Below are 23,057 nucleotides of genomic sequence, written 5' to 3'. Positions count from 1 at the left end.
ATTCTCGCTGCACCGTAATGGGAACACCTTGAGTTGGTTTTAAGCCAGAGTATAAATCTCTCAGCTTAGCACATCTCTGGGTATTACTGAGTGCAACAGTCCCTAATCACATTGGTTGCTTGCCTCAGGAATATCTATCTATCTAGACACATACCTGTGAATTCCATGTTTCTGAGAGTCATGCATTCCTGTACTGTGCAGTTGAGGAGTAATTTTTTCATTCTATCACTAAACCTGTTGAGGAAATTTTAGGTACCTAGCATGTAGCAGACTCTGTCCTGAATACCAGTCACAAAAATAATAAAAAATGTCACTTGTGGAGTTCTCTTGTGGAGCGGGTTAAGGATCTGGCATTGTCAGGTTACTGATGCGGCATGGGTTCAATCCTTGGCCTGAGGAACTTCCACATGCCACAGGCTTGGAAAATACAAAGTCAGTTGTAAAGAACTCATAGGCAGAGTTCAAAGGCATGGGATGGGGGTGGTTGTTTACCCAGTCATCACACCATCACAATAGAGACAGAGGAAGGCACACATAACCAGAGACCCCAGAGGAAGAACAGCTCCATCCAGCTGGGGAATGGAGCATCCTGGAAGACTTCCCCAAGGAGGTGGCAGGGATGGAGCTGAATTTTAAAGAATGAATGGGAATGAGGCTAAAAATAAGGGAATGAATGGGCAATTGTAAAAGGCAAGTCCTTTTACAATCTTGAGAAAAGACTTCTCTGATAAGAATCCTAATAATTTAGAGTTCCCTGGTGGCTTGGAGGGTTGAGTATCTGGTGCTGTCGCTGTCACACCTTGGTTTGCCACTGTGGCATGACTTTGATCTCTGGCACGGGAACTTCTACATGCTCGAGCATGGCCAAAAAAAAGAGAGAATCCTAATAATTTATTTGTGGAGGTGTCAATTAAAGTAGGAGAGTGGAGATTTAGAAATTGTATGCAAGGAGAAGCAAATGTGTATACATGCCCAGGCAAGCCTGAGTAATTGTGCAAGATCAGAGTGAAAAGGAAATTACATTTAGTAGAAAATGAGATCTTATTTCAGATCACATCTTTGTTTTTTCCGTGCTTAGTAGTCATTGCAGTTCCTCTGGGTTGACCTGTGTGCATGGATTCCCTTGACTCCAGCAGAGTTAGTGATTTCCTTATTATTACTCATAACTCAGTGACAAGGAAAAAATTAACAAGCTTCAAAATATGTCTATTTTTTTATCCAGAGAGATAAATTTTAACCCTTGTGATTTTATCATACCAAATAAATATATGACCAAATATATTCCTGGCATTTCTTTTTTCTAATTCTAAAAACTTATTTAATAACTAGGAAAGTAAGTGGGCTCATCTTTCATGGTCTCCACAGGTCCAGAGGCCCAAGCAAAATGTCTCCAAGCGCTTCAGTAGGTAACCAGGAGCGACCCAGGAAAAAAATGTCCTAAAAGAAGACTGAGCTTATCTAGTCAAAGTACTCAAAAAAAAAAAAAAAAAAAAAAAAATCTGAGTTCCCATTGTGGTGCAGTGGAAACAAATCAGACTAGTATCCGTGAGGATGCAGGTTCAATCGCTGGCCTGGCTAAGTGTGTCAGGTATCTGGCATTTCTGTGGCTGTGGTGTAGGCTGGCAGCTGTAGCTCCAATTTGACCCCTAGCCTGGGAACCTCCGTATGCTGCGGGTGTGGCCCTAAAAAGCAAAAGCAAAAAAAAAAAAAAAAGTCAATTTCTGTGTGTTTTTTTGGTTTTTGGCAAAATGCAAAAGTAGTTCCTGAGCCAGCAATCAAACCCGAGCCACAGCAGTGACAATGCTGGATCCTTAAACTGCTATACCACCAGGGACCTCCAAAACAGGCAACTGCTTTAATTTCAATTTATGTGTTGAAAATCATACCCCATATTTCATTATCTCAACCACTTCACTTGTGAAGTGGAGGAAGGAGTAGAGGAGTTAATTAGAAGTTAATAAAATCCTAGGCAATTTTAATTAAGGGGTTAAAAAGCAGTTAACGACACACTTAGAAATATTACCCAACTCTTAATTAGAAGAGCGGTAAAAATCAACAAAGTAATCCAGTAAGCTTATGTTTTACCTGCAAATATTTACATTATCACTATCTAATTAAGTGAACCAAAAAAAAAAAAAAAATCAAGGGAAAGATACCAGAAAAGGGTAACATCAGATGTTTATTTCTCCTTTACCTTTAGTGAATTGTATTCAAAACTCTCTGCATTGAACATCTGGTAGCCTTGGGCAATTCTGGCCAGGAAGTAGATAGATAGAGCTTTATGTTGAATACACGGTGGATTCTTGGAACACACTGTGAATGCAAAACACTAGCCTCTTGCATCTCTCATCACAGAAGGTCATAGAGAAGTTCATTACAGGGCTTCTTTTACAATGAATGGGTTTTACTTTTGCTGCTTAACTGATGACATAGTCCTGGTGATTCAGGATTGGTGTAATTTGTGTTTGATGTTCAGAGCGGTTGGTTAAATACTACATCTCCCATCCCAAGGCTATATGTATCCTCAAGTGCCACCCCTTGCAAAGCTGGAATTGCTGACTTGAAGATAGCCGTTGCCCACATAGCCAGGAAAGAGCTGAGAGAATGTAACTGGATTTTAGGGCACCGAAGTCCTCTAGACAGAGAAGATGGGGGTTTATCACATCTTTTTGGCCATACCCACAGCATGCGTAAGTTCCTGCACCAGGGATCAAACCTGTACTTGAGCCACAGTAATGGCCACACCAGATCCTTAACCCACTGTGCCACAAGGGAACTCCTTTCTCTTCTTTGAAGATTGTCATCCAGTCTTCAGATTACCACCCCCCAACCCCTGTTCTCCCAGTCACTCATGGTTGTTCTCAGTCACTTTGACTCAGTAGGAATATTCAAAAGTACAACTTTTGCTGCTTGCAAATGCGAGGTCTGCATTAGGAAGACTGTTGCTTAGTTTGTGACTGAGATGGGGGTGTCAGGGCAATTTACCCGAGAGCAGGTTTACCTGACCTCCGCACCACTGGTTTTTGGAGTGGATAATTCTCGTAGAGAGCTGTCCTATGCATTATAGGATGGCAGCAGCATCCCTGGCCTTTACTCATTAGATGCCAGTAGCAACCCTGTGGGTTGTGACAATTAAAAATGTCTCCATACAGAGCAGACTTGTGGTTGCCAAGGGAGAGAGGGGAGGGTGTGGGATGGACTGAGAGTTTGGGGTTAGTAGAAGCAAACTATTACATTTAGAATGGATAAGCAATGAGGTTGCACAAGGAAATATATCCAGTCTCTTGGGATAGACCATGATGGAAGATACTATAAGGAAAGGAATGCATATATATGAATGACTGGGTCACTTTGCTTTACAGCAGAAATTGGCATAATATTGTAAATCAAATATGCTTTAATTAAAAAAAAATTTCAAACTGTCTTCAGACATTGCCAAATGTGCCCTCGGGAACAAATAGCCCCCAGTGGAGAATCAGTGCCCTACATCCATTTCCCAATAAATGTAAGGAGGGACTTCTGCCCCCTGGTAAGTCTGAAGAGACTTTTTTTTTTTTTTTTTTGGTCTTTTTGCCATTTCTTGGGCCACTCCAGTGGCATATGGAGGTTCCCAGGCTAGGGGTCCAATCGGAGCTGTAGCCACAGGCCTATGCCAGAGCCACAGAAACTCGGGATCCAAGCCGCGTCTGCAACCTACACCACAGCTCACAGCAACGCCGGATCCTTAACCCACTGAGCAAGGCCAGGGATCGAACCCGAAACCTCATGGTTCCTAGTTGGATTCGTTAACCACTGCACCACAATGGGAACTCCTGAAGAGACATATTTTATATCCTGACCTAAGAAGAGAAAGACATCCTCTCCTACCATACCTCAGGCCCCACATGATTAAGCTGAATTCAAGCCAGCTTCTAACAGAAGCCTTCTAGATCGTATCTTTACCAGTTTGACAAATCTCTGCTGGTGTCACCCTGTAAGTTGTCAGTTTTTCTTGTAATGATTTTGCTACTGGGATGCCCTTTTTTTTTTTTTTTTTTTTTTTTAATAGCTGTACCCTTGCCATATGGAAGTTCCCTAGCCAGGGATTGAATTGGAGCTGCAGATCCTTTAACGCACTGTGCCAGGCTAAGGATCAAACTTTTGCCTCCACAGCCAAACCGCTGCAGTCAGATCCTTAACCCACCGAGCGAGGCCAGGGATTGAACCTACAACCTCACAGACACTATGTTGAGTTCTTAATCTGCTGAGCCACTGTGGGAACTCCAATATCAATGTTTCCTGACAAGTACCATATCACTAGCAATGCCAGCCGAGCTTGTAAAGGGCTGTGAGAATGTTTCCAGTCCTCAGGGGACAAAGGAAATGGGCTCAAACAAAAAATACCCTGCACTCTGCTTCATACACACTTCAATTGCTCCACCCTCAGGTGGATTTCCAGCTCCACTGGCTTTCAAGAGGGATTGTTTTGCCCTATTCCTTCCATGCAAGAGACAACCTTTGCTAACTTAGAAACTTACGGATATTAAGTAACTAATTACATTCAGAAATAGGGGAGAGTGCAGGAGGCTGAGAATGTGAATCCCTGGGCTCTAGTCTAGGCAAGCTGCTTCATAGCATTTTGCAAATTCTCAGTCTTCTCATCAATAAGGTGAAGGACCTCAATCTCTTCTTGGAGGGCTTTACAATACTATGATTACAGAAATGCTTTCTTAGGAGTTCCCATTGTGACGCAGTGGAAACGAATACGACTAGGAACCATGCAGTTGCAGGTTCGATTCCTTGGCCTCAATCAGTGGGTTAAGGATCCCACGTTGCGGTGAGCTGTAGTGTAGGTCCCAGATGAGGCTTGGATCCTGTGTTGCTGTGGCTGTGGTGTAGGGCAGTAGCTGTGGCTACGATTTGACCCCTAACTTGGGGACCTCCGTATGCGTCGGGTTTGGCCCTGAAAAGCCAAAGCAAAAAAACAAAGGAAAGAAAGAAAGAAAAAAGAAATGCTTTCTTAGGAAGGATCCTGATAGGATCCTGTTGACTTGGAACACTCCCAACCTGATGTGCCAAGAGGTTTCCCTGGTCTCCCTTGCTAGGCTCTAATGCAACACTCCTAAAAATGAGGGTGCTCATGCTATTTTTTTTTTTAACATACCCATTGTGGTAGGCTGAATTAGTGCGTCCCCCAAATGTGCAGATCCAAATTCCTGGAACCTGTGAATATTACATGCCAGTGGGAACTTTGCAGATGTGATTAAATGAAAGGATTCTGAGATGGGAGATTAGCCTGGATTATCCAGCTGGGCCCTGACTGTAATTGCAAGTGTCCTTATAAGAGGGAGGTAGAGAGAGATTTGATGACAGAAGAGAAGGTGGTAACAGCAGCGAAGGAGCATAGGCAATGCGATGGGAGGACACGAACCCAGGAATAAGGACAACCTCTAGAAGCAGGAAAAGGCAAGGGACAGACTCTCCCCATAGCCTATACCTGACGCTTGACACTCTTCCACCCTGCTGACGCCTTGGTTTTAGCCCCATAAGACTCATTGCAAACATCTGCTCTCCAGAATTATAAGAGAAAAAAAAAAAAAGTGCTGTTTTAAGCTACCAGTTTTGTGGTAATTTGTTACAACAGCCCCCAAAGACTAATTCACCAGGCTTAGATCAGCAGGACATTCTCCTGGAGTTCCTTGGTGGTCTAGCAGTCAAGGATCTGACATTGTCACTGATGTGGCATGGGTACAATTCCTGGCCTGGGAATTTCTGCATGCCACGAGCAAAACAAACAACAAAAAGCAAAACATCATGACATTCTCCTAATTCCCAAAATGGAAACTTTCAACAGTCTGGCTACAAGAAGTAAATTATGGTGAAGTGAGTTAAGGATCCGGCATTACTGCCGTTGCGGTGTTAGGTTATTCCCGGGCACCATGTGGAAGTTCCTGCGCCAGGAATCAAATCCAAGCCACAGTAGTGATGATGCTGGATCCTTAACCTGCTGAGCCACCAGGGAACTCCCATAGTTGGTGTATTTGGTTTTTCTCTGCTTATTTCCTTGGGGTTGTAAGTTAAGGGATGTGAATGGAACAATGCAAAACAAATATTTCCCCAAACAACTGCTATAATGTACTTATGAGAAATAGCCTCAGCCAGTCCTGGGAAATGGTTAAAATGTGATGAAGAGCATAGGATTTTTTGTTAACAAGCATTCATTTAGCCAATATCGATAAATATTTCTTGAGTCCTTAATATATGACAAGGCTGCCTTGCTGCTGAGTCCCTGTTCTGCTCTAGAACCTAGAACCTAGTACCTCTCCATTCACTTCTCTTTTTTTAGCTTTTTAGGGCTGTACCCTCGGCATATGGATGTTCCCAGGTGGAATCAGAGCTATAGGTGCCAGCCTATGCCACAGCCACAGCAACTCGGGATCCAAGATGTGTCTGCGACCTATAGCTCACAGCAACACTGGATTCTTAACTCACTGAGCAAGGCCAGGGATGGAACCCGCTCCTCATGGATGCTAATTGGATTTGTTTCCACTTCACCACAACGGAAACTCGCATGATAAGCACTCTTGAATACTCTGATGATGTAATGGTAAATAAGAGAGAGAGATACCCTTGCATCTATGGAGCCTGCATTCTGATAGGACAGATAAGCAATGAACAATAGACTAGAAAAGTCACACTGCAATGAGAACTATGCAGAGAAGGAAATGGTTGAGGATAAAGCACAGACTAGAGGATCAGGGAAGTCTTCTGGGGGAAGATGACCTTGAAGCTAAGACAAGAAGAAGGCAACTGGGGAAGACCTGGAGGAAGGGCAGGGAAGATGCTCCAGGCAGAGGAAGAAACCATATGCGCAGAACCTGTAAGGGTGTGGGCATGTCTATGAAGGAGAACTTAGACTGGTGTTGCTGGGACCTGCAGGAGAAAGGTAACAGGGCAGAGGATGAGGTTGGACTGCAGGCAGTCAGGCAGGCTGTGTCAGGTTTTGTGGGTAGGCTAAGGAGCTCAAAAGGCAGTAGAAGTCACTGGAAGGGTTCAAGCAGCGCAGTCATGTAATCTAATTTACATTTTCCAAAGAACCTTCTCCATACATTGAGAAGAGGGAATTGTAGGGAGGAAGGAGGGAAGAATGAGGGGCAGTATTCTAGGTGAATGATGGTGGCCTCTGTACAAGGGTGGGGCTGTCACACAGACAGGCCTGGCTTCTCTTTCTCTCTTTTTTTTTTTAATTTACTTTTTTATTTTATGGCTGCACCCAAGGCATATGGAAATTCCTGAGTCGGGGATTGAATCTAAGCTGCAGCTGCAACCTATGCTACAACTGTGGCAACACCAGATCCTTTAACCTAATGCACTGGGCCAAAGATCAAACACACCTCTGAGCTGCTGCAGTCAGATTCTTTTTTTTTTTTTCTCACTGTACAGCAAGGGGGTCAGGTTCCTTACATGTATACATTACAATTATATTTTTCCCCCACCCTTTCTTCTGTTGCAACATGAGTATCTAGACAAAGTTCTCAATGCTATTCAGCAGGATCTCCTTGTAAATCTATTCTAAATTGTGTCTGATAAGCCCAAGCTCCCGATCCCTCCCACTCCCTCCCCCTCCCATCAGGCAGCCACAAGTCTCTTCTCCAAGTCCATGATTTTCTTATCTGAGGAGATGTTCATTTGTGCTGGATATTAGATTCCAGTTATAAGTGATATCATATGGTATTTGTCTTTGTCTTTCTGGCTCATTTCACTCAGGATGAGATTCTCTAGTTCCATCCATGTTGCTGCAAATGGCATTATGTCATCCTTTTTTATGGCTGAGTAGTATTCCATTGTGTATATATACCACATCTTCGGAATCCAATCCTCTGTCGATGGACATTTGGGTTGTTTCCATGTTCTGGCTATTGTGAATAGTGTGCAGTCAGATTCTTAACCCACTGTGCCATGGCAGGAACTCCCAGAACTGGCTTTTTGACTCAAGAGTTAGGAGAATCTGGTAAAATCATCTTGCTAAACTCTAATTCCCTCACCTATTAAAAATTGAAAATAATATTCATCTTGGAGATTTGTTTTGGGATTAAATGTGACAAGGCAGAGTGCCCAGCATGAACTCTGAGACATTCCACAAAGTCAAAGGCTAGCAGTCTCCATCAGGAGTCAGCAAACTCCGGCTTATCCAGCTCACCACTTGTTTTATTAACAAGGTTTATTGCCAATTGCCACGCCCATGCATTAGGTATGGTTGCGTTCATGGTACAACAGTGCAGTCAGATAGTTCTAATATTGTGTGTTCTGTTCCAGACCACCAGAGTACAGCAGATATTGCAATAAAGCAAGTCACACAAAGCTTTTGGGTAAAAACTCTCCGACCCTTTACAGGAAAAGTTGGCTGACCCCTGACCTAAATTGGACTGAAGAGTAAGAAGAACATACTAATACGAAACACACTTGTGGTTGCCAAGGGGGATGGGGGAGGGAGTGGGATGAACTGGGAGTTTGGGCTTAGTAGATGCAAACTATTTCATTTAGAATGGTAAGCAATGAGGTCCTGCTGTATAGCAAAGGGAACTATATCCAATTTCCTGGGGTAGACCATGACAGAAAATGATATTTTAAAAAATTGTATGTAAAAATAATTGATTAAACTGAAAAAAAAGAGATGTACTATATCTGTACATCTAGGAAGAAGTGCATTCAGAGGAATGTTAGTGGCAAGTCATGGACTAAATTATTCAAGTGCTCTGCAAAAGAGAAGTTCCCTTGGAGTTCACACTCTGATGCAATGGGATCGATGGCTTCTCTGTAGAACCAAGATGCAGGTTCAATCCCCCTCTCAGCTTAGTGGGTTAAAGAATCTGGTGTTGTAACTGCAGCTGCCGCTTGGATCAGATCCCTGGCCCGGGAACTCCATATGCCACAGGGAGGTCAAAAAAAAGAACAACAACAAAAGACAGAAAGTCCCAGCTGTAAAGAGGTGATTAATTAAGGGAAGCATTTGAGATGAACTTCAAATTTCTTTGTCATGTAAACCAACCAATAGTACCATGTAACATTTATATAGTGTCCCCTATATTTCCATTCTTTCCATCAATAATTTTATTAAAATAATCTACTATAGCTTTATAAATTTAGTGTAAGACACATCATAGTTGCAGTTAGCATTTCTGGGTGCAGAAGTCCTGCAGAAGTCCCACATAAGGTCACTAGAAACAGCTTTATAAAGCACAAAGCTGGGAGTTCCCATTGTGGCTCAGTGATAACGAACCCAACTATTATCCATGAGGACTCCGGTTTGATCCTTGGCTCCACTCAGTGGATTAAGGATCCAGAGTTGCTGTGGCTGTTGTGTAGGCCAGCAGCTGGAGCTCCAATTCAACCCTTAGCCTGGGAAGTTCCATATGCCACAGGTGGGGCCCTAAAAAGACCATCAATCAATCAAGCACAAAACCTGAAACAGGCAATTCCATTGGAGCTGGGAGCAGTGTGGCTATGGAAAAGATCAAGAAGTTTCATGATTATGTTTTCCCTTTGTTGAGGACAAAAATCAAACTATAGATAAACTAAGAGACCCTGGTTCTGGCTCAGCAAAATCTGAATGGAGGAGAGTAGAAGAAACAAGAGCAAACTACGGGGAGTTTGTGTGAAGAAGAGAAAACTTTCATTAAGTGTCTGTTCTGTTCCTTTTTATTCTCCCAAATCTTGTCTCCAAGGTGTCACTTTCTTTTATTCCTTTCCTCCTATGGCCTAGAAGCAATGCCAATGAACAAAAAAAAGTCTCTCTTTCCCTTTCTTTCCTAAGCACCCTCAACTAGAGTCAATACCATTCATTTCACTGGGAATTCAGGTCAGGGTAATAAAGGAATTTTGCTTTTCCTTATAAACATGTAGCTAAAATCATCAATTTATTTTCAGTTGCTAATTGCTTTTGCTTCATGTGAACTTTTTATATGTGTTTTAGAGGATTGAAATTACTACTGTTCGTATTACCATCACTTTATATGTTTTTGAAATCCCAGACCAAAGTAAGAGGAATTGAAAAGTTATTAGAATCGAAATGTGGAGATAGGCGTTCCCCATTGTGGCTCAGCGGGTTAAGAGCCCAAATAGTATCCATGAGGATGCAGGTTCGATTCCTGGCCTTGCTCAGTGGCTTAAGGATCCAGTGCTACATCAAGCTGTGGTGTAGGTCAAGCAGATGTGGCTTGGCTCTGGTGTTGCTGTGACTGTGGTGTAGGCCTGCAGCTGCAGCTTGGATTTGACCCCTAGCTCGGGAACTTCTATATACTCCAGGTGCTGTCCTAAAAACACATGTGGAGATAAAGTAGACTTAATCACATCAATCTTTTCTATAACTCTACTATGAAGTTTATTATTAGAAAGTTGATTAGTATGATGAAGTTTATTAGCCCATTTCAGAAACTACTTTGTGATTGGGTGGGTTTTTTTTAGCAAAGGGTTTTATTCTCTAGATTTTGCTTATATAAAGTTGTAGCTCTTCAAATTAGTATGATACACAGTTTTGAAATATGAGAAATAAATCCAAAAGAGATAGATAAATATAATATTGTGATCTTTGATTAGGGTATATTTTCCCTTAGACATTTTAATATTTTTTAAATTGAAGTATAGTTGATTTACAATATTCTGTTAGTTTCAAGTGTACAAAAAAGTGATTCAATATTATATTTTTTCAGATTATTTTCCATTATAGGTTATTACAAGATATTGAATATTGTTCCCTGTGTTAAATGGTAAATCCTTGTTGCTTATCTATTTTATATAGAGTAGTGTGTACCTATTAATTCCATACTCCTAATTTATTCCTCCCTCCCTGTCTTTTCCCCTTTGGTAACCATAAACATCTTTTCTATGACTGTGAGTCTTGTTTCTGTTTTCTGAATAAATTCATTTGCTTTAAATTCCACATGTAGGGAGTTCCTGTTGTGTAGCAGAAATAAATCTGACTAGTGTCCACGAGGATGTGGGTTTGATCCCTGGCCTCACTCAGTGGATTAAGGATCTGGCATTGCCATGAGCTATGGGGTAGTTTGCAGACATAGCTCGGATTCCACATTGCCGTGGCTGTGGCATAGGCCAGCTGCCGTAGCTCAGATTCGAACTCTAGCATGGGAACTTCCATATGCCACAGGTGTGGCCCTAGAAATGAAAAAAAAAAAATTCTGCATGTAAGTGATATCACATAATATTTGTCTTTGTCTGACTTCATTTAGTATGATGATCTTTAAGTCCATCCATGTTGCTGCAAATGGCAATGTTTCATTCTTTTTTATGGCTGAGTAATATTCCTGTGTGTATATATGTGTGTGTGCACGTGCACATGCGTGCAGGTATACCACATCTTCTTTATCTAGTCACATGTCGGTGGACACTTAGATTGCTTCCATGTCTTAGCTACTGTAAATAGTGCTGCTCTGAACATTGGGATGCACGTATCTTTTCAAATTAAAGTTTTTATCTTATAGGCTTAGGAGGCAGATTGCTGGATCATGTGGGTGATCGAGTTTTTTAAATCAATAATTAGTTATCTTTAATATATTGAGTCAACAGTGTTTCTCTTTCTGTAGGAGATATTGGAAAAAGTTAAGGGATTATGAAATGGAAGTAGACATTAAGTTCCTTAACCCTATTCTACAAGGCATTGCAAAACTTAATAAATAAACATTATACTTTCATTCTAGTTGACCTTGATGAAACTATTGCTAAGCCATGATCTTTATTGTGTATTTAGAAGTATGAGTTTCTACCCAGTTGGGACCATAAATGGGGGGGGGAGCCAAAGCCACAAAAAAGAAAATATTTTGAATCAACGTAGTGCTTGGTAAGCTGCTTTCCCTTGTAAAATTTACAAATTAAGGGACGTATTTCTATGTAAAATGACAATCCCCATGGGTAGTGGTAACCAAATATGTGTAGATACTTCTTTTATTTGAGAAATGCTTTTCTATTACTTGCTTATTTTACAAAACAAACATTTGCTAACTGCAATCTCCAGAACTTTAAAAAAAAGAATTTCTCACGGGCTAAACATTTCTGTATGAACTCTTGCTTCCTTGTTTATTGGAGATTTTGCGGACAGCATGTGAGATATCAGCATCTCTTTTGCTAATGGCCAGGTGGGAAATTCCAATTGTTTAATTATAATCATGAGTTAGAGACTAATTATAGCAGAAAGGACTTTGAAAAGAATAGAGTGTCCAGTTGAAGTTGTGAAGAAATATCACAGTGGAGAAGCAGAGTGAGGGACCAAAAGGAAAGTTCATATGGTCTTCTTTCTCTTGGTGGTTGTTGAGAGAACAGTAGGTGGCTTAATGACAGGGCATTAAATAATATTGAATCATATAATGTTATTAACTTTACAGTTCTTTTTCTTTCCTGTGGTTAACACTGAGGAGAATGTTCCCATCCAGGGCTAGTTTTCATGTCCTCTTAACACTTGCTACATCTTTTTTTTTTTTTTTTTTTTTTGTCTTTTTGCCATTTCTTGGGCCGCTCCCGCGGCATATAGAGGTTCCCAAGCTACAGGTCGAATTGGAACTGCAGCTGCCAGTCTATGCCAGAGCCACAGCAATTCGGGATCCGAGCCACGTCTGCGACCTACACCACAGCTCACGTCAACGCCGGATCCTTAACCCACTGAGCAAGGCCAGGGATTGAACTCACAACCTCATGGTTCCTAGTCAGATTCATTAACCACTGCGCCACGACGGGAACTCCTGCTACATCTTCTTTTTAACAAAGAGAGATGGCCTCACCATAATACAGAAGAAAACAAGAAATTAACAGTATTTTACTTGCATCATATTGTTTAATGCAAGGGAAAGTAATTTTCCATTAGGATAAGAGAAAGTTTCTTTTAAAAATAAATTTGTTGGAGTTCCCATTGTGGCTCAGTGGGTTAAGGACCTGACTGTGACTATGAAGATGTGGGTGCGATCCCTGGTCTTGCTCAGTGGATTAAGGATCCAGAGCTGCTACAAGGTGCAGTGTAGGTTGAAGATGTGGCTTGGATCTGGTGTTGCTTAGGGTGTGGTGTAGGCTGCAGCTCTGATTTGACCCCTGGCCCACAAACTTCAGTATGCTGCAGGGGAGGCCTTAAAAAGAAAAAAAAAATTTTTGTTTAGGAGTTCCCACCACAGAAGAGGAAGTTAATGATCTGGCTTGTCTCTGTGGAGGCACCAGTTTGATCCCTGGCTCCCTGCAGTGGGTTAAGGATCCAGCGTTGCTTCAGCTGTGGTGTAGGTCGCAGCTGCAGCTCAGATTCATTCCCTGGCCTAGGAATTTCCATATTTTGCAAGTTTAGCAGAAAAAGAAAAAAAAAATTGTTTCGATAGAAAGTAAGTTAATACAGGAGTTCCAATCGTGGCTCAGTGGTTAACGAATCTGACTAGGAACCATGAGGTTTCGGCTTCGATCTCTGGCCTCCCTCAGTGGGTTGGGGATCCAGCGTTGCTGTGAGCTGTGGTGTAGGTCACAGATGCGGCTCGGATCCCGAGTTGCTGTGGCTCTGGTATAGACTGGCAGCTATAGCTCTGATTAAACTCCTAGCCTGGGAACCTCCATGTGTCGCAGATGTGGCCCTAGAAAAGACAGAAAGGCAAAAAAAAAAAAAAAAAAAAAAAAAAAAAAAAAAAGTTAATATAAATAAAATATGAAATAATAAAAGTGATGCACAGATATGACAAATACTGTGAAGTGACTGAGTGTGGAATTTACTATGAGAGGGCTCTATTTAGGGATTAAATCATCTTCACCCAGATGTCTTCCTTTCTTCTTTTTTAGCTTCCCTTCTTTCTCTCTCCCCCACTGTTCTTTTCCACCTTCTATGATTCAACAAGACGTGTGGAGGCAGAATACAATGTACCTGATTGTGGCTGGGCACTGAGAACCCAGGAATACAAAGATTCATACATCATTAACTTTGCTTTGCTGAGAGTTCAGTCTCATGGAGACACAGTTATGCAAACAGTGATTATTCAGTGAGAAATCTGGTGTGTGTGTGAGGCATCCAGAGGCGGGACAACTCTGGGGGAAACAAGGGGAGGTATCGGGTTTCAACCTTGGGACTCAGTCTTAAGAAAAACAATCCTCACTCCTAAATATATCCTTAATTTCTACTGCAAACCTCTATAGAACCAGACACTTCCTTAGATACTGGGGTTTTGCACATGGAAAAGATACAGTTGAAGCTTTGAGAAGCTTTCAGTTGCAAGGGGAGAGAGACAAAGCAAGTAAGTAATGGTTTTAAAAGTCCCTGTCCCTTAACTGAACTCCTCGGAGGCCAGTGTGTTTCACAATTCTGAATTTTTAGAATGTGAATGTGGTGCACAATGGGTATATTACATAGCACCCATAAAAGGGTCTGGGGAAGGTACCTCATGATGAAGAAAACATATCCCTTCACACTAAATGGAAAAAGGCTATATAAATAGTCTCACAACAATTCAGTGGAGGTTACTGGGTTTTTTGTTTTTTGTTTTTAATTTTTAAGATTTCCAAATTGCGAACATATTTTTCAAAATAACTCGAGGTAGGTTGCAGGGTGTTTTGGAAGAACAAAGAAAGGGCAGCGAACCATATTTTAACAGAAAAGCAGTCAGGGAAGGTGTCCTTAAGGATGCATTTTCTTTTTTTTTTTTTCCCTTTTTGACTTTTAGGTCCACACTTGTGGCATATGGAGGTTCCCAGGCTAGGGGTCTAATCGGAGCTACAGCTGCTGGCCTATGCCACAGCCACAGCAATTCGGGGTCTGAGCTGGGGTCCGAGCTGCGTCTGCAACCTACACCACAGCTCAGAGCAACACCAGATCTTAACCCATTGAGTGAGGCAGGGATCAAACCTGCAACCTCATGGTTCCTAGTCGGATTCATTTCTACTGTGCCATACAGGAACTCCCAAGGATGTATTTTCTGAATCGACTGAGTTTTGCTGGATGAATTGGAGATAACCTAACAGAGACGATGGTGGAGGCAGAGGGCTAGAGGATGGGAAGAAGGGTTTTCTGGGCAGGAGGGGAAGCCGGTAGAAAGACAATGGACTTGGTGTTGGGGGGGGCACTGCAAGTAATTCAGAATGGTTGTGTGTGTTGCTGTGCTGAGAGGGAGTGGAGGAAGAGCAGGGAGAGAGAAGTGCTGATTGGGAAGAGTTGAGATAAGTTGGGAACAGTGGACAGGATCCTTGCTACATGGAACCTTTATTCTGCAGGATAAAGAGAACTTTAAAAGATGTTCAAATCATGTGTGTAGTCATGAGAACAGATTTGAAATTATTGGACAATTGTAATGTTGGATAACAGAGCTGATGCACTACACAAAACTCAGGCAACTACAGTTGTCTGGGTGAGAGAGGATGAGAAAATATAAGTTGACATGGTGTGGTTTGGCACATAGTTCTTGCTCAATAAACTGTGACACTTAGAAGGCCCAAGTAAAGGATGTAGGGATGGAGAAGTGGGACAATTTAGAGATATTGTAAAGAATTCTTTGGGACCCAGTACTGATTGGGCCAGGGGTGGGGAGTCTGGGGCAGAGTCTCCTCCCCTCTGAGACCTCCAACCTCCCCTTCTGGCTTCAAGGTTTGTGTTGCTTGGCATTCCATTTTGTTGTGTTTTGTTTGTTTTCTTTTTAGGGCCTCACCTGCACCATATGGAAGTTCCCAGGCTAGGGGTCAAATCCGACCTGTAGCTGCCGGGCTTATCCTAAGCCACAGCCAAGGCAACACTGGATCTGAAGCACATCTGCGAACTACACTGCAGCCTTCTTGATGCCAGATCCTTAACCCACTGTGTGAGGCCAGGAATTGAACCTGCATTCTAATCGATACATCCTCAGGTTCTTAACCCACTGAGCCACAACAGAACTCCTTGGCGTTCCTTTTTGGACATGATGAAATATGGGACTGAGGCCCAGGGAGATGGTCTTTACCGGGTTTGGGAGTTGTTATGTGATCGTTGTTATGTGATGTTATGTGACATCACAGAGAGAGATGAGCCCCTTATGATATGAGTAGGAAGACCGAGGTCATAACCCTAAAAAACTCTTTTTTTTTTTTTTTTTTTTTTTTGGTCTTAGGGCTGTACCCACGGCAAATGGAAGTTCCCAGGCTAGGGGTCTAATTGGAACTACAGCTGCAGCCAGATTCTTAACCTACTGAGTGAGGCCAGGGATTGAACTGGTAACCTCTTGGTTTCTAGTTGGATTCATTTCCTCTGCCCCATGATGGGAATTCCCCTAGAAAACTCTTAAGGGGAAGGGAGAGGAACTGTCAACCACGTTAAAAGCTCTTGAAAGACCAACTGAGACAATGTCAGCAAAGCTCCTCAATGGACCTGGTAAGTAGGTCAACTGAGATCTGAGAAGAGCGGCTTCAGTAGCTGAGGAGGAACAGAGGCCAGTGACTGTGAACAAGGAGTGTACGGGTGACGAAGGAGAGTCACAGAGCCCGCTGTTGTCCTTTGAAGGACAAAAATAAATGCCATCATGGGCTGTATGGAAAAGGTTTTTGTATTTGTTTTTAGGGCCACACCTGCAGCATATGGAAGTTCCCAGGCTAGGGGTCGAATCAGAGCTGCACCTGCTGGCCTATGCCACAGCCACAGCAACACTGGATCCAAGACACATCTGGGACTTACACCACAGGGATCCTTAACCCACTGAGCAAGGCCAGGGATCGAACCCACATCCTCACAGACACTATGTTGGGTTCTTAACCTGCTGAGCCACAATGGGAACTCCAGGAAGTGTTTTTGGTAGGAGAGATGCTGCCAGACTCCAGTATTCAGCTTTTTCGGTTGCGTTGCAGCCTGCCTCTGGAGGAGAAGTGTCCTAACCTGAACACAAGTGTTTCTCAGAAACAGAGGGGCCAGATCCACAGACTGGACTGGAATAGCTCTGCAGGAATGCTAGTCTTTCTGGGCTCCTGTCCCAGGTGCTGCTTCTTGTGCTAACTTCCTGTAAAGTTTGGGCCCTTTCTTCTTCTATTGTTTACCTGGTTGGCTGCTTGCCTCTTGTTTCAGATGGTTCTTAGGGCTATATTGGTGCCAGGGAGCTGTCTTATAAAATATCTGAGTGTGCAGGATTTACCAAAGCGATGCTCTTCCCGAGCAACACCCAACCTGTTCTTTTGTCTGCTTCTACACATTTGATTTGTTTCAATCAATCCCTATGAGTGGCTGGGGAGATAAAGCAGCAGGCTAGACACATTGGAGATATAAGACAGGGCATTCGCCTCCTTGGATCTTTTTTTTATGTCTTATGTTTTTAATCTTTTAATTAATTGCTTTTTAATTAAAGTATAGTTGATTTACAATGTTGTGCCCATTTCTGCTGTACAGCAAAATTACCCAGTCATTCATTTATATAAATATATTATACACACACACATTCCTTTTCTTATATTGTCTTCCTTTATGGTCTCTTCCAAGAGACTGGATACAGTTCCCTGTGCTATAGAACAGGACCTCATTGCTTATCCATTCTAAATGTAATAGTTTACATCTGAGTAATCCCAAACTCCCTGTCCACCCCACTCCCTCTCCTCTCCCCCTTGGCAACCACAAGTCTGTTCTCTATGTTTCTGAGTCTGTTTCTGTTTTATAGATAGGCTCATTTGTGCCATAGTTCAGATTCCACATATAAGTGATATCATATGATATTTGTCTTTTTCTGACTTACTTCACTTAGTATGAGAATTTGTAGTTGTATCCATGTTGCCACAAATAGCATGATTTCATTCTTTTTTTATGGCTGAATAGTATTCTGTTGTATACATGTACCATATCATCTTGATTCATTCATCTGTCGATGGACATATAGATTGTTTCCATGTCTTGCCTATTGTGAATAATGCTGCAGTGAACATAGGGGTTCATGTATCTTTTTGAATTATAGTTTTGTCCAGATATATGCCCAAGAGTGGGATTGCTGGATCATATGTTTAGTTTTCTGAAGAGCCTCTGTACTATTTTGCATAGTGGCTGCACCAACTTACATTCCCACCAACAGTGAAGGAGAGTTCTCTTTTCTCCACACCCTCTCCAGCATTTGTTATTTGTAGACTTCTTAATGATGGCCATGGGTCTTATCATCTAAGTCATGAGACTGTCTTCTAAATAATGGTAACAATAGCTATTAAAATTTGGGGGTACATACAGGTCTCTTTGAAAAATTGTTGAAAACAAATTACCCATTTCCACAAAATAGCACATAGAATTTAACACAACATTATAGGAGGTTCGTGGACATGCTAAATTCTGAAGTGAAAACACAAGAATGCCAAAACTACAGAGTCATTTTTTGTTCCATTAGTTTGGGATCTTAGCTAAAACAATGTTTCAGAGCCTCAAACAGATGGTGCTGCCTATCTTGTAAGGATTTTGTGAAGACTAAATTAGATAATATGCAGAAGGGATAAATTATATAATTTATAATTATAATAAATTAGATAAAATAGATAAATTAGATAACATGCATGGAGCCCAATATGGAGGTGATTCCCTAAATTTTTTTTTTTTTTTTTTCTCTCTCTCTTTTTTGTGTGTCTTTTTAGGGCAACACCTGTGGCATATGGAGGTTTCCAGGCTAGGGGTGGAACAGGATTGGTAGCCACTGGCCTTTGCCGCACCCACAGCCACACCAGATCCAAGCCACATCTCTGACCTACAGCATAGCTCATGGCAAGCCCATATCCTTAACCCACTGAGTGAAGCCAGGGATTGAACCTGTATCCTCATGGATGCTAGTCACATTTGTTTCTGCTGAGCCATGATGGGAATTTCTGATGCCAGTAAATGTTATCTCAGCTTTATGTGTGTCAGGGAAATGTGAGATTGTTCAGCCTGAGAGACAGCTAACTCTGGTGAAAGAGTTATTCCTGAATTTAGTTGTCACTAGTTGGTGGAAACATTGGCCTCAGTTTCTTGTATTACAGTCATTCCCTAACTATCTCTAAAACTTTCACTCTAAGTCCCATCTGAACAACTACTGTCTTTAATTTTTTTCCCCCCCTGGCATATGGAAGTTCCCAGCCCACAGACTGAATCCAAGCTGCAGCTATGAACTACCTGGAAGCTGCAGTAACGCTGGATCCCTTAACCCACTGTACCATGCTGGGGATAGAACCCTTGCCACCAAAGTGACCCAAGCTGCTTCAGTTGCCTTCTTAACCCACTGCGCCACAGTGGGAACTTCTATACAATGTTTTTAAACTTATTTGCTTAAAAAGAAAATTTTGGATCCCCACCATAAATAGAACACTACTTTCATTTGTCATAAAGAGAAAGTAACAGTAACAAAAACCAATGAAATTAAACAATGAGAATTTAACATACTATAAATTCTAGATAGATACCAGTGCTTACCTAGCTAGAGTTTTCAGTCTGGGACCTGCTCTCTCTGAAAAACTGGGGTTTTAGCCAGTCTTTGAGAAAAACACTTGCTGGTGTTTTTTTTTTGTTTTGTTTTTTTGTTTGTTTGTTTTTTTTGTCTTTTTTAAGGCTGCACCTGGGGTATATGGAAGTTCCCAGGCTAGGGGTGGAATTGGAGCTGTAGCTGCCAGCCTACACCACAGCCACAGCAACGCTTGATCCTTAACCCACTGAGCAAGTCCAAGTATTGAACTAGCATCCTCATGGATACTAGTCAGTTTGTTACCACTGAGCCATAAGAGAACTCCTTTGGGGAGTTCCCGTCGTGGCGCAGTGGTTAACGAATCCGACTAGGAACCATGAGGTTGCGGGTTCGGTCCCTGCCCTTGCTCAGTGGGTTAACGATCCGGCGTTGCCGTGAGCTGTGGTGTAGGTTGCAGAAGCGGCTTGGATCCTGCGTTGCTGTGGCTCTGGCGTAGGCCGCTGGCTACAGCTCCGATTCAACCCCTAGCCTGGGAACCTCCATATGCCGCAGGAGCGGCCCAAGAAATAGCAACAACAAAAAGACAAAAAGACAAAAAAAAAAAAAAAAAAAAAAAAAAAAAAAAGAACTCCTTTGGGAGAGAACACTTCTTTAATCAGGAAAATGGAGGCAAAATTGAAAAGGGACTAAATTTCTGGCCAGTTCAGCTGGCTGTCATTTAATGCCTGTGCCTTGCTCTCTGCACTGACAAAAGGCATGTCTGTGAGGGGCTCTCCTTTTGGTGATATTAGGTGAGGGCCAGTTGCCTCACTGGGCGCTCTAGGTTTAATAATAATTTCTGTGGGAGCAGCGCCCAAAATCCAACTGTCTCCCAGGATAGAAGCTTTGCAATGCCTTGCCATTTGAGCTCCTAGAAACAAGGACACTGAGAAGTCCTGCCCCTATATCTCTTTGGTGAATCAGGCTCAGTGCCTACCTCACACCCCTACCGCTCTGGAGTTTTATTTTTATTTTTTTAGGGCTGCACCGGTGGCATATGGAAGTTCCCAGGCTAGGGGTGGAATCTGGGATGCAGCTGCCGGCCTACACCACAGCAACGTGGGGTCCAAGCAGCCTCTGCAGCCTACACCGCAGCTCACAGCTACGCAGGGTGGTTCCTTAACCCACTGAGGGAGGTCAGGAATCAAACGGGCATCCTTATGGATACCAGTGGGATTCGTTTCCACTGCACCTCAAGGGGAACTCCAGAGGTTTTTTTTTTTTTTTTGCCTTTTCTATGGCCGCTCCTAGGGCAAAAGGAGATTCCCAGGCTAGGGGTCCAATCGGAGCTGTAGCTGCCAGCCTACACCAGAGCCACAGCAACGCGGGATCCAAGCCGCATCTGTGACCTACACCACAGCTCACAGCAATGCCAGATTCTCAACCCACTGAGCAAGGCCAGGGATCGAACCTGCAACCTCATGGTTCCTAGTCGGATTCGTTAACCACTGAGCCACAACGGGAACTCCGAGAGTTATTTTTTTAATTGAGCAGGTAGCTGAGGCCGCCTCGGTGCTGCTGGGGACCTGGGTGGGGTGGAAGGGAGGCTGTGGATATTGTTTTGAAGCTGTCTGCCTAGCAAACACTGATTTTTCATGGATTGCAGGCAATAGATTAATAGTAAAAACACAAAAGCAAAATTGTCTAATTTTATTCACCAACGCTTGAATAATCAAGTAATCAAAGAATCAGAGACGCAGATGATTATGAAGGTTACGATGATTATTATTTGGTTGTGATAATGTAACTCAATTAGCTGCTCGCAGGAAACAGGACCTGCCCTCTCTTCCTTCCCAGAGATACCTCGGCTCCCCAGTCCCCAGGTAAGACCCCCCCCAACCCCCATCACTTGCCCCCGCTCCTCCGCCTCACTGCCACTTCGACCCCAGAGCGCGGGCACACTGGGCATGCTCGTCGGGGCGGGCGGCCAGCGGGGAGCGGGCTTGGTCGGCCCCGCGCCTCTACCTGAGCCGGGCCCGCCCCCCGCGCACCGGCCCGGTCGGGCACCTGGCGGGCGCAGAGGACACAGCACAGGGAGGAGACGCCGGGCGAGGCGGGTGCAGCGGGGCCGCGCTTGGCGTTCCGGAGCCGCGGCCGAACTTTTCTCCGAGAAGTCTCACATTTGGGGGCCGGAGGAGCGGGACGGGGAGGGGAGAGCGGAGTTCCTGGAAGGAGCAGCCGCCGCCGCTCCACAACATGGCCTCCTCCGCCTCCTCTTCTCCAGCTGGCGCCGAGGGCACCCCTCCTGCTCAGGTGAGCGCCGCGCCGCCCCTCTACCTGTGGCTTCCTTCCCGGCGGGGGTGCGCGGGGATCGCGGCGCGCTGGAGGCCAGGGGCCAGGGTCCCGGGAGCCGTGGGGGCGCCGCCTGGAGCCCTGCCCGCTTGAGGGTACCGGGAGGCGCTGACCGGGTGGTCGCAAGGTGGTGTAGGGGGTCCGGCTGCGCCTTGGGCGCGGGACTGAAGTTGCGGTCAGGGGCAGAGGCGGGAGTTGGTAATCTGCCCCAGCCACGAGCATCCTGAGGAAGGAGAGAGGGCTCAGATTTGGGGCTTTGGCTGCCAAACATTTGTCTGGAAGAAAAGCGCGGCCCGGGGCTTGGGACTCCCTCCCCTCTGTCTCGCGTCTTTGGGCTTCTGCGTTCTAGGCTCGCCCCTCCGACTCCGTGCCAGGCCGAGCCCTTCCTAAGGACACCGGCGAAGTCAGCTGCAGGTTTGGCGAGGAGGAGGGAGATCACCTGGGTCTGAAAGTTACCTTCAGCGATAGGCTCTTTTCTTTCTTCTTTTTTATTTTATTTTATTTTTTGTTTTTTTGAAGATGAGTCGAGATACTTCGTTTAACCCAGTGAGAATACAAAATATACTTTAAAGATTAGGAGATCGAAAAAGTGCAGACTAATGCGGATATTAGTGCGGTGCCAGGGGGTGGCTTGCGGTGCGCTTACTTTCTCTCTTGATCTTTGAGAGCCTTCCATTGGCGTGCAGGTAAAACACCCACAAAGTAAAAACCGGGTGCGTGATGTGCAAAACCGCAGCTTCAAGATAGGTTCCCCCCACCCCCACCTCCCAGCAGATTGCCGCCTTTAAGCCCAGAGGCGTTTAGTAGCAGTTTTGCAGCTGCCACTGAGTATGTAATAGAGGATAATTGGTCTAAAACACTCGCGTATGTTCCGTGAGCAAAGAAGGCCTACGGAAGGGGACTTAAACAGCAGTTGACCTTGGGAAGGGAGCTGGTGGAAGGGTGGGAGGGAGACTTAGTTTCACATACCTTGTGGGACTTTTTTTTTTTTTTTTTAAACCGTGTGCATCCGTTATCTATTTTGGAAAAAGGAGAAATATTACCGTTCCAAAAAATGAGACACCTTCGCATAGCCTTGAAAGCGGTAGTCTACCTAGTTTCAAATTAAGGGGACTTGCCCTTGAAACTCACAAATCTCCTAGCCCTTATCATATCTTCCAAGTGTCATCCCTGAAAATCGTCAGGGAATCAAGGGGAAGTCTTCTAAAGAGGACTGAAGTCTTGACAGAGGCCATTGGTGGCTTTTATTGCTACTTTGATTCTGAGTTTTAATTTTGCTTGTTTGAGAATGAGTGTGGCTCCTCTAATTTTGGAAGAGGCTGCTTTCTGGTAAAAGCACAGTTAGGAGATAGCATAGGGTTATGCCAG

The 23,057-nt window shown here is 43.7% G+C and overlaps 1 protein-coding gene across 1 annotated transcript in view; it reads left to right on the top strand.

The window, feature by feature from the left end:
* The window catches only part of LOC110256822, a 153,647-nt gene that overhangs the window by 9,047 nt on the left and 121,543 nt on the right, over positions 1–23,057 (top strand). Inside the window, exons 2-5 of the mRNA XM_021073694.1 lie at positions 9,953–10,016; positions 14,504–14,542; positions 21,154–21,220; positions 21,287–21,650. Of these exons, the coding sequence (XP_020929353.1) occupies positions 9,953–10,016; positions 14,504–14,542; positions 21,154–21,220; positions 21,287–21,650 (534 nt within the window). The remainder of the gene's footprint in view (positions 1–9,952; positions 10,017–14,503; positions 14,543–21,153; positions 21,221–21,286; positions 21,651–23,057) is intronic.

The sequence above is a fragment of the Sus scrofa genome, chromosome 14 (assembly GCF_000003025.6).
Source record: "Sus scrofa isolate TJ Tabasco breed Duroc chromosome 14, Sscrofa11.1, whole genome shotgun sequence".
Taxonomy (NCBI): Eukaryota; Metazoa; Chordata; class Mammalia; order Artiodactyla; family Suidae; genus Sus; species Sus scrofa.
Note: the sequence above shows the minus strand (reverse complement) of the source record. Positions and strands in the feature narration are given on the sequence as shown.